The 10,961-nt window shown below is 43.9% G+C and overlaps 1 protein-coding gene across 16 annotated transcripts in view; it reads left to right on the top strand.

The window, feature by feature from the left end:
- PARD3 (par-3 family cell polarity regulator) overlaps window positions 1-10,541 on the top strand; it is a 680,086-nt gene extending 669,545 nt beyond the window's left edge. For all 16 annotated transcript variants that reach the window (XM_086714599.1, XM_086714604.1, XM_086714589.1 and 13 more), the window contains 2 exons: window positions 2,123-2,250; window positions 8,521-10,541. In XM_086714599.1, the coding sequence (XP_086570725.1) occupies window positions 2,123-2,250; window positions 8,521-8,917 (525 nt within the window). In that variant the 3' untranslated portion in view covers window positions 8,918-10,541. The remainder of the gene's footprint in view (window positions 1-2,122; window positions 2,251-8,520) is intronic.
- The last annotated feature ends 420 nt before the right edge of the window (window positions 10,542-10,961 follow it).

Raw genomic sequence — 10,961 nt, forward strand, 5'->3', positions numbered from 1 at the left:
TAAGAAGCCCGTTACTAAATCCTGCTGCAGAATGCCAGATCTCTCAAGACTGCTTGACACATGTATATAGCTTATACTGAGTGAAAAGGAAAGGGAAACGTGGTTCTTTTTGAGGGTGGAAAGAAAATTGTGTAGTATTTTCTTGCTTTGCTTTCCCTCTGTCCAGTGGCTTCTCTCAAGCTTCCCAAGCCTCACCCTGAACAATAGAGCCGCTCAGTTTTCTTTTTGGCCAGCCTCATCAAGTGTAATGGAAGAAAATGTCTGTCTTCTTTAATGTAGTTGATGAACAATTGGTTGACGCTTTGTTTACATAAGCAGAACTCACTCGGCAAAGTGTTTTCCTCGCTCAAGGCACCACTGATGTGTTATTTGAACGGTGTTGTGGAGCAGGTCTCAGAACACACATTTGTTCCAGTGAGTGTGGTTATAAACATCCACTAGTAGAGACTGGGGTATTGTAAAGCCTAATCTCTTCACACATTATTTTTGTATCGGGATATTTTTAATATGCCCACTGACTATGCCCATATGCTTTGAAATTTTTGCCCCATATAATCCTTATTACTGCTTACCCACAAATAAGATAATGCTGGCCAGGCAGAAAGAGAACAATAGATGATGCTTTCTTTCTGTTCACACAAAAGCCAACCACAGGAGCCACTCCTTAAGTAACAAGCCCACATGCTACCTTACAACTCTCCAAATGAAAGCAAAGACTGTTATTTTAGGAAACTATTATCAAGTCAAAGTCTGCCATTGGTGTCTACGAGAGAAAATCGATAGCTTGTTTTTAAGAGGCATTCTTCATTCAGAATATGCCTATTGCACAATGTTGCGTCACACAAAGGGGAGCAGAGGTTAGCAAGTGCCAAAAAGGATTACTTAGTGAATGTCACTGATGCTACGATAAACCACTGTTGGGTGTTTTGTAGAGTTAGAGGCATCGTTGTCTATTTTGAACAGACCACTTTCATTTTCAAAGGGCAGATCTAGAAGGTAAGCTAAAAACTGTCAGTGAGAAGCTGAAGCATCCACAGGGGCTTGATCTGCATGGCACAATATACACAACCAAATATCTGAGTTTGCTGAGAGGCAGCAATCAGTGGATGACCTGCTGACCAAAGTATTTAGCCAGAAGGAGTAGAAATTTCTCTATAGGGTATAATTAACCTAGGTAAAAATGCCATTTCCTAATAAGTAAGGGAAAATGTATTGTCTCATAACCAATTCAAGGAGCTGTTAGCTGTTAGGGTTTATTCTTTTGATGAGTGTTTCCATTTGACTGCCACCCCTGGGTTGGAGGAGACCTACACATGGCGAACGGTGCCTACTGTCAACGAATCTCCATTCAGAATTTAGCCATCACCCCTTAGGAGAAGGGGAATGAGTTCTATTGTAGCCCTACTGCTAGCCTAAAATAGGTAACCGCTGAGAAAATTCACCAGCACAGCCAACTTGCAAGTGCACACCCATGGACTTTCCCACTTCTGTGAATTATTATAGCAAAATTTATTTACTTATTTATTTTTGACATTGGCATCTTATGCTCTCCTGAGGAGCCTTGCTCCCCTGTACTTGCTGGATATACAGGGGATGCAAACTGGTGTCTAATGTTGGTATTTACCAAACCATCAGGAAGACTGGAAAAGTTGACCCCTCAGGGCACCTGGGTGGCTCAGTCTTAAGGGTCTGATTTCAGCTGAGGTCATGATCTTCTGGTGAGTTTGAGCCCCCACATCGGGCTCACGGCTCTCAGCACAGAGCCTGCTTCTGATCCTCTGTCCCTTACTTCTTTCTCTACCCCTCCCCTGTGCTCGCTCGCTCTCTCTCTCTCTCCCTCAAACATAAACATTAAATAAAAGAGAAAGAAAAGTTGGCCTCTCAATTTCAGACCATTCTGAAGCCATAATCAAAATTTAAGATGCTTGAGTATTTGGGGCTCATAAAAGCAAATAGATAACCTCTTTTCTCACACTTGGGAAAACTGCAGTTGGCTTTTTAAAAACTCACCACATCTGTGACATGTTTCTAGGTCAATCCTTAAGAATCGGAATGAGGCCCACCGGCCACATGATATCCAGACTGCCTCTCTCGCTAAGCGTGTCGCATTTTTGCCCTTCAGCCCAACTCCAGAGCGGCGGCGCAGAGCGGCAGGCACTCGGTGTCGGTGGAGGTGCAGATGCAGCGCCAGCGGCAGGAGGAGCGCGAGGGGTTCCAGCAGGCCCAGCGCCAGTACAGCTCCCTGCCCCGGTAAGTCCCAGCCCGGCCCCGCGGGAAGCCCCTCCTCCACGCGCTCGTCCTGCGGGAGCCGGCAGGCAGAGGGCGCTGCTCAGCCTGCCCCCCATCTGACCCCTGGAAAGAAGCCCCCCGGAAGAAAGAAAAGTGTGGCAGGAGAGGCCGGCATTGTCACCCCCAAGCTCCCTAACCGCGAGCGAGATGATCTGCCATAGGAGCATCGGGCTGAGGGGTCACACCCGGGCTCTGGTACTGGTTCTGCTACTTCCCAGGTGGCCGCGGACTGGACGGGTTCTTCATCTGAAAAATGGAAAGCTAACGCTTATTTTGCCTGGCTGGTGGGGTGAATAGAGTGTCTGATGCTGTGTAAACCTAGAGCTCCGTGAAACGGGGCGGGGGGGGGTGGGGAACGGTGCTCCACGGTCTGTGCCCAGGTAGGATCTCTCTTGCTCTCCCGCCATCCTTACACTTGTTCAGTGCGGATCCTCAGAGTCCCAGGGATGCCCACCTCATGAGCAGACTAGCCCGGGGGGGGGGGGGGGGGTTGGTATCTGCCGTGCTCCCCCCAAGAAGGTACCTCAGCCCCACGGGTTCTCTGCCAAAGGCCTGGAGAGCACTCAGGTGACCGAGCCCTAATACCCTGAAATGATAGCCCTTTTCCCATCTGAGTATTTCCTCCGTGCACAGTGAAGAATAAAAGTACCTATTTAAAAATACTCATCTTCCCAAACTTCCCATGATTCACTCCTATAATCACAATTCTTACAGGCATTTGTTCTATTTCAAAACCAGGTGACAAAAACATTTTGGTGGAAAAAATCCACTTACCATGTTTGTATCAAGTAGATTGCTTTGATTTTGAGCAGAGCAGTGTGGAGGCAATGTTTCTCTGTGTAAACTTGACTGACCTATACAAAAGTGGTCTTGATTTGCTTCTAATTTTTAATAAGGATGAGTCCCTGTAAATGTTAAATAATCCCTATAATAACAGCGAGGGACTTGGCTACATTGACGTGGATCAGACAAGGGAATGAGGGTGTGAATGAAAATCTACCAGGATGAGTAGCGTCATTCTCCTGATGGTAGTTTACTAGTATTGTAGTATTGTTCATTCAGTTGTTCTTTTTTCATCTAGAAAGCTCTATCTCCTTTGAAAACTAAATTATTTTTTTCTTTTAAATAAGAGAATTGCTTTTTTTCTTTCACATAGGAGAATAACTATTTATTTAGCCCACTCTGGGTAAGAGTCACTGAAATTTAGGTCTGGACAGGACCTTGAACATGTTATCTTACAAGGAAGCAGCTCAGAGAAATTAAGTAACTTCCCCCAAGGTCCCACAGCTGGTCCATAATTTCTGCCAGAATTGAAACCCACACCTGCCCGTTCCCTAAACCCTGATTTCATAAGGCTCATTGCTACTGAGGGTTTTGGTTCCCAAGTCTGGAATGTCAGTGGGTGTAGGTGCAAAGTTCCTCTCTGCGCTCTACTTCCCTTAGCATATGGAAGATGGCCGCTGTATGAACCAACCCCATGCATCAAATGTGAAACATTCCAGGATTATACATAAAGGTTCTTCTGTATAAAATCCCTCCACCCTGCCTATTTGGCTTGCTTTCCATCAGATGGATGAGTGTGATCAGGTCGATGGATTGACATACCTGACGGTCAGTAGCACATCACGGCCTATGCGAATGACATTGCCTGTGCAGGGGCTGTGATCTTATTTGATTGGCAAATTGTTTGACTTCATAAATTTTAGTTGTGTTTGAGAGTATAAGAAACGGAGGAGAAATATCAGAAAGCACATGTAAGAGGTGGAGTGAGGTGGGAAATGCACAGGGCTGAGGAAGGGAAGTGGGAGAGATGGTGGGTGAGGGCCCAGAAGTGTACACAGCCTGGCGTGAGAAGAACCGCCAAGGTCCCAGTCCTGGGGAAGAGGGCAAAGAGGATCACTGACTTTCTCCTGGTCGTGTTCCCAGGTAGCTCCATATTCCAAACTGATGCTCCGCTGTCTTTTCCACCTCCTCCTCTAGGCTGCCCTTCCTCGCTCCCCTTCTCCCTTCTGAAGGATCTAATTCATGGAAGGGAGGGTTGCTGCTGCTGGTACTGCTGCCGTCTGGAGTGTTTCCCTAAATAATAAAAACTCCCTCTGGGTTCAGCGTAGCCCCCTTATTACTACTAGGCATTTTATTCTGTGTTGATATGACAAAAGCAGAAATCCCACGATGAAAAAGTTGTTTCAGGCAAGAGGTCTGGGAGGTCCCTACAGCCTGTTCTCTGCCTTTAGAGAACAGTTTCTGGATGGGAGTGTATATTTGTGGGAAGATTTAGGAATGCTGAGCCACACCCAGCTTAGGCACCACTTGACAAAAGCTGTGTGCGGAGATCCGGAGGAAGGTAACAAGACCAAAGAGGAGCTCAGAGGGAGATAGCAAGAACCTACATGGGCTTGAGTCAAAACCAGATTTCTGACATGTGATATTCTTCAAAGACGCTTGACCTCTGCTTTTCAGATGTTGACAGCAGAGTTTTGTCTAAACAAGTTGGTATGGCATTCAATACCAAAAAGACTTCACACACAACAGAAGTTCTCTTGAAAAGTGGAGTGTAAAATAAAACAAATGGTCAAGACTTTGTACCAGTAGCACTAGAGAAAGGGGTCTGAACTGAAGGGACGTATACAAGCCGAAGTGGTGTGTAAATTCTCACTGTGAATAACCAACTTATAGACGGAATTCAAATTATATTTTGAAATGTCGGTAAGGGATGCTAGTCAAGTCGTATCACTAGTTCGGGAGGAAAGGAGACCTGAGAGGACCCACACTTAAATCTCATTTTAAATTTTTTTTTATTCCTAAACTACTTATTCTTTTTTCTTCTTTACTCTCTTTTCTTTAATCCTTTTAAAATTTCTAGATTACTGTCTTAGTGTTCAAAAGACAACTCTAAAACTGAGTAGAAGCATGTTCAGTTATAGTCACTGATAGAAAGACTTACTGAAGATCCTTTATGAAATATATGTATTTTTTCTTCTCCTGCTGACTCTCCATTTGCTCTTCATCTTTCCTTCTCCATGGCTTCCCATCTGTTGGTGGTAGACTTCTCTGCTCTGTACACCTCACTTCCCCTCTGTCTTCCGCACCTAGACATGGTCTCCCCACCAGGGCCATTTATTATGTCTCTCAGCTGCTTGTCAACTTGTCAGCCTTGGTATTTATATCTTTCTTCATCCTTCTATGTCCTCCTCACCTTAGTGACTAAATTGCTTTCCTGAGGCATTGGGTCTTTGGTGTAAGATGATGGTCTACATGATGGTGGTCTTCAAGCCATACTGGAAGCAGTTACAATCATTAAGTGATAGCTATTGCCAAACCAGGGCATTTGCCCTGAGTGGATTCAGAAAACTCTAGTAGGCTCATTCTAGGACCAGACACACCTGTCTGTTGGTTATAAAGAAATTCAGTGAACAGAGATTGCTGCTGTTGTTATTTGTGGCCTTTGACTAAGCAATCATGGGACAGTAAAAAGCTTCTTTCCAGTCTCTCAGAAAGTGGAGTTGTCTTCACTTAGAGAAGCTTCTTCAGTTATTCTTTGGTGCCTCTCCCTGCTTCTTGATTTCTACCCAATCCTTCTCACAAAGGATGGAAAGCTAATATTTTTTTAAATTTTTATTTAAAATTTTTTAATATTTATTTATTTTTGAGAGAGAGAGAGAGAGAGAGAGAGAGAGAGAACATGAGCAGGGGAGGGGCAGAGAGAGAGGGAGACACAGAACCCGAAGCAAGCTCCAGGCTCTGAGCTGTCAGCACAGAGCCTCACATGGGGCTCGAACCCACGAACCACAAGATCATGACCCGAGCTGAAGCCGGACACTTCATGGCTGAGCCTCCCAGGCACCCTGGAAAACTAATATTTTGTTTATTGTTTTCCGTTGGTCACAAAGATGTCTCCCAAAACCCAGAGGCTAATCTTTTGATGACAAAGTGACTTTGCCTTCAAACTACTCTTCCAACACCCATTCGTCAGCCATTTACTGTGTGACACACTTTTCTAAGCATTTTACATGTGTTATTTCACTTATTTTTCCCTGTATCCTATGAGGTTAGATATCTGGCCTGTTTCACAGATGAGACAACTTGGGCCCAAACAGTATAACCCTCCTGGGGTCACACAGCCGGCAAGTGGCAGACAGGATTGGAATCTCTATCTACCTGAACCTAAGCATCATGTAGAAAACTTTCATTGTCTGCTCTTTTCTCGAGTTTCTCTATGATCTGATCATTTCTTGTCCTCTCCTTAATTGAGAGCTTGTTGATACCACACTTACCACGGAAACATGTGTATGTATGTGTTTGTGTGCCTGTATCTATGTATATGTTCTTTCCCCACATATCTTACTTCAACCCTCAGTGAGGTCTTCTTTCTTCCCTCTAGACGGCTTAGTTTGAAGAAAATTTTAGCTACAAGAAATTCTTCTTTCACATCATCATAATTTCTGTCCCTAACAAACCTTGAGTGACTTCTTGATGTGTTTAAATAAAAAAAGACTCTGTCTTCCTGAAATGATTCAAAACTCAGCTTACGGTGCATGAGAGCCATAGAGCGAAGCCTTGGGCTTTATAGAGTTGGGGGTTGGGGGCTGGAGAGGGTTAGTGGATCTCAGTAGGCTAAGGATGAAAAAGAGGTGAAATTTCTGTGGCCTACTTCTGGTTATCTTTAAATTGATTACTAACCCATGAAGGAATTCCACTTTTGTTGCTGTAACATCAGTAACAAGTTCGTTGTTTTAATTAAAGTTTCATGATTAATGTCAAATCCCTGGTTTCGTGCTGGCACTTTCCATCATTCATGTCCCTGGGCAGATTAATTTATGACTTTTTAAGTGAAGATAATCAGTGCTTTAGGCAAATAAACTATTCCATCAAATCTAAGGATTCTTGCCTGGGCTGATTGTACGAATGGTCTGATTCCCATTAAAAGAGAACCAGATAAAGATACTGGACACTGTTCAGTTAATCACAGTCATATCCAGAGATGATGCTGGACACCCCCAACTACATTTAAGGCCATGTGGAAAATGGGGAGATTTCATCCCAAACCATACTGATGGCACTTCTCAATGTTCAAAAATGCAAATGCTTCATTCCTGTGAGAGCCCCACTGTCTACATAGATCGCATTTTCCCTTCAGAGTCTTTCTGAACATCCTGTCATGTTGTGTGTGTTGATGTGAAAGCCTGAGCAATACATACTGTCGCCAAATGATTTTCTTATTGATAAATGGAGCAATATATTTTGTTTTATTACTCAATTCTCTCTTCCTCTCTTCCATTTTTAAGGCGAAAAATTAGGACATGTCTTCCTTTCTGGCACAAATTGTTTTACTTTATCATAGCCAATCTTATTGTAAATTCATAAAAGCATCTAGAGACTTGATAGTAAATTAAAGATGTTTCAAAACAATAATGTTTCCTGAAATGATGTGCAACTTTATTGCAGAAGTGATAAGACTTAGAAATTTCTATATGGCTCTGATTTATTTCCCTATTCTGGAGTGACAGAATGGGAGTTAAGTAGGTTATCCCTGCCTTCAGGGAGGGTATGGTGTGTAGGAAAATAGTGCTTACTTTACAGACTTCCCAGGTTCTACAGGCCTGATGAGCATATATGCTGGAGAGTGTCGGTTGCTGACGTATACATCTCGAAAGCCAGGACTTTAAGGGACTGCCTGTTGCATTTTTAATCATATAGGAGTCTAGACTTAAATCTTTCATAACTGAACTCATATTGTAATCCATTACATGTACTTCCTATTAGCTAGTGTCTCGGGCATTATGGTGGCAACTGTGTAAAATATTTGTTTTGCTTGTTTAGGATTGAATTGTAACATTCTAAAACGAGCAATTCCTGCTGGGGTAGAAGCTGCCAGATCACTAATACCCCCATACAGAGTCTTGCCAGTGTGTCTGAATTGCAGGAGGTACTGTTACCCTATGCAGAATCAATAGTACCTACGGAGACACAGAAGGAGGACCCTTACTTTTGGATAGCTACCCAAGCCCTCAGTGTTCTGTCCTGTTTAGCCATTGTTTGCTGAGGACAGTCCTGTGTTAATCCTCCAGCCCACATCACTGTGGCTAACACACGATTGCAGTGCAGCACTATTGGTTGAGAGGTTCAAATGCATATTCCACTTCCCCCCTCCCCCACCTCCTTTCTCCCTTTCCTTTCTCTCTCTCCCCTTCTCCCAAGCCTCACACTAACCTTTGGGATTTGCTTTTCTAGGCAAAGCAGGAAAAACGCCAGCTCTGTGTCCCAGGATTCCTGGGAGCAGAACTACCCCCCTGGAGAAGGCTTCCAGAGTGCCAAGGAGAACCCCAGATACTCCAGCTACCAGGGCTCCAGGAACGGCTATCTGGGCGGGCACGGCTTCAACGCCAGGGTGATGCTGGAGACCCAGGAGCTCCTTCGCCAGGAACAGAGGCGGAAAGAGCAACAGATGAAGAAGCAGCCTCCTCCTCCCGAGGGGCTTAACAACTATGACTCATACAAGAAAGTCCAGGACCCCACTTACACCCCTCCCAAGGGGCCCTTCCGGCAGGACGTGCCCCCCTCCCCTTCTCAGGTCGCTAGGCTGAACAGACTCCAGACTCCTGAGAAAGGGAAACCCTTCTATTCCTGAACAGGAGAAGAGTGGAGGCTTCATGTCATGCAATAAAGGACATTTTCTTATGAAGACTTGTATTTTGGGAGTTTTTTTAAAACCTTGATGGTACTATGGAATTTTTCTGTTTGTTGGTATCAGTGCCTTTAAGCAGTATGGGCGAAGAAATGGAAGGCCTTAATGTCTTTGCCACTATGTCTCAAGTGTCTATTTCATGGAAGGATTTCCCACCATCTGACAATCATCTGTTCGAGGCATTCACATGCTCTGCACCTCTCTGGAGTACCAGGAATGTTCACCTCCCCCATGAGATGTCCATGGCTTTATGTTACAGCCCCCTACAACTTGTGACAAATTACCTTGAAGTTGAAGGTGATATTGATCCCTCCTTCTCCCCTTTCGGTTTTCTTTGATGTTAGGCGACATCCCAATCTCTGGTGGATCAAAGTGGGTGACATACACCAGAAATTGGGGCTTTATGGTACTTCACAGCACAGTCATTTATGGTACTTTGTAATCAGTGTGGTTTTCCCTGTTCTCTCCCAGCTCCTTGCAAAAGGAAAGTTCCTTCATCCTAGTAAAGAAGCTAAGCCATATCCAACACTGTCTGGTTATCATGGGGGTCCTTTTGCAACTGCCTTATAACTCGACATTACCAATAAAGCGATCATTGTAGTCTGTGTTTATAAATACACTTGTTCGGTCATGTTCCTGACACGTGTGTTGAGTCAGCGCAGCTCTGTGTGGGGGACGAGGGACAGGGAGTGACTTCTGGTTGGGGAAGAATGGAGCCTGCCCACCGGCCCTGTGCATATCATGACGTGGGAGGTGGTAGCTAAGAAAAGAATTCTCCCAGGATGAGCTTCTGGCCCACAACATCCCAGTAATTATTTTAATTAGTTTTCGTTTGACAGGTTGGCAGGAAGGGCATAGAGTGAGACAAAGATAAATCAGACAGTCGTTTTGGGATTCTAAAAACTCATCGGCTTGCTACAGTTTTTAAAGTCAGTTGGAAATCACGTTTGTCTAGCACACCCAGATGCTGTATCTCTGCCTGGTGATGCCATCCATGCTACTAGATAATTCTGCCACAAAACGAAGACAGATAAGGGAAAAGCTGTTATATCACCAAACAGTGGTAACAAAAGATTGCTCTCATGTCAATATTGTAATGTGTGTGGGGGTCACAAGGACCTCGATTGCTCCTGTGTTTCAGCTGTCCGTCTGAACGTCATGTGTTGTGAACCATGGCTGGGTTGCTAAAGTGCCTGCAAATCCCGATGTGAAGAAAGCTTGAGATGAAAGCTCAGCACACCATGTATTAACAAAAAAAGAGAAAACAAACAAAAAAAGACATGTACCGATATGCCTTTTTTTTTTTTTTTTACTGGCACATTGTATTTTTGTGTCCACTTGTTTTTAGAAAATATGTGAAGTGTCCACACGTACCTGTGTCTCTTTTGCATTTCTGTTATATGGTTCTATGTGTTCATAATGTGTGGCAATGTTTAAATGGTGTTACCAATGTAAGCACAGTGACCTTGGATGACAGCAGCTTTTTCTTACAGCCTTCCTTGAGCTGTGAGAAACAGCTTTCCCTGTACATATGAGACTTCTAATAAAAGGCATATTTCTTCCTGTTCTTTGTGGTGTCTCTAGTGCTCCTGTGGAAACTCCTAGCTGGGTTTTGGGTTGTTCATTTATTTTTTTTAAGTATATTAGCAGATGTGATTTCTTTTTTCGTATTTAGAAAAAGTTGAAAGTTTCCTTATATCTGTGTGCAGAGATGGAAGTGCATGATTGACTGCTTACTTGAACACCTGAGGAGGAAACAAGAAAGAGAAAAGGACCTGCTTAATGAGTTTACTGGAAGGCCCAGGCTGCCAAAAGAAGCCTGGGGAATTTGGAATTGAAGGAGCCAATACTCTACAGCTAAATAAAAGAAAAATTATTCAGAAAGCTACATAATATTCCCATTATTTTCCTTTGCTCCCTCTGGATCATTTCAGCAAGCCAAACATTTTGAGGGAGTCCTAGCCTTGCATACCATGAGCCCAGAGAA

Source organism: Puma concolor, chromosome B4 (genome assembly GCF_028749965.1).
Source record: "Puma concolor isolate L17-30 chromosome B4, mPumCon1.1.hap2, whole genome shotgun sequence".
Classification (NCBI taxonomy): domain Eukaryota; kingdom Metazoa; phylum Chordata; class Mammalia; order Carnivora; family Felidae; genus Puma; species Puma concolor.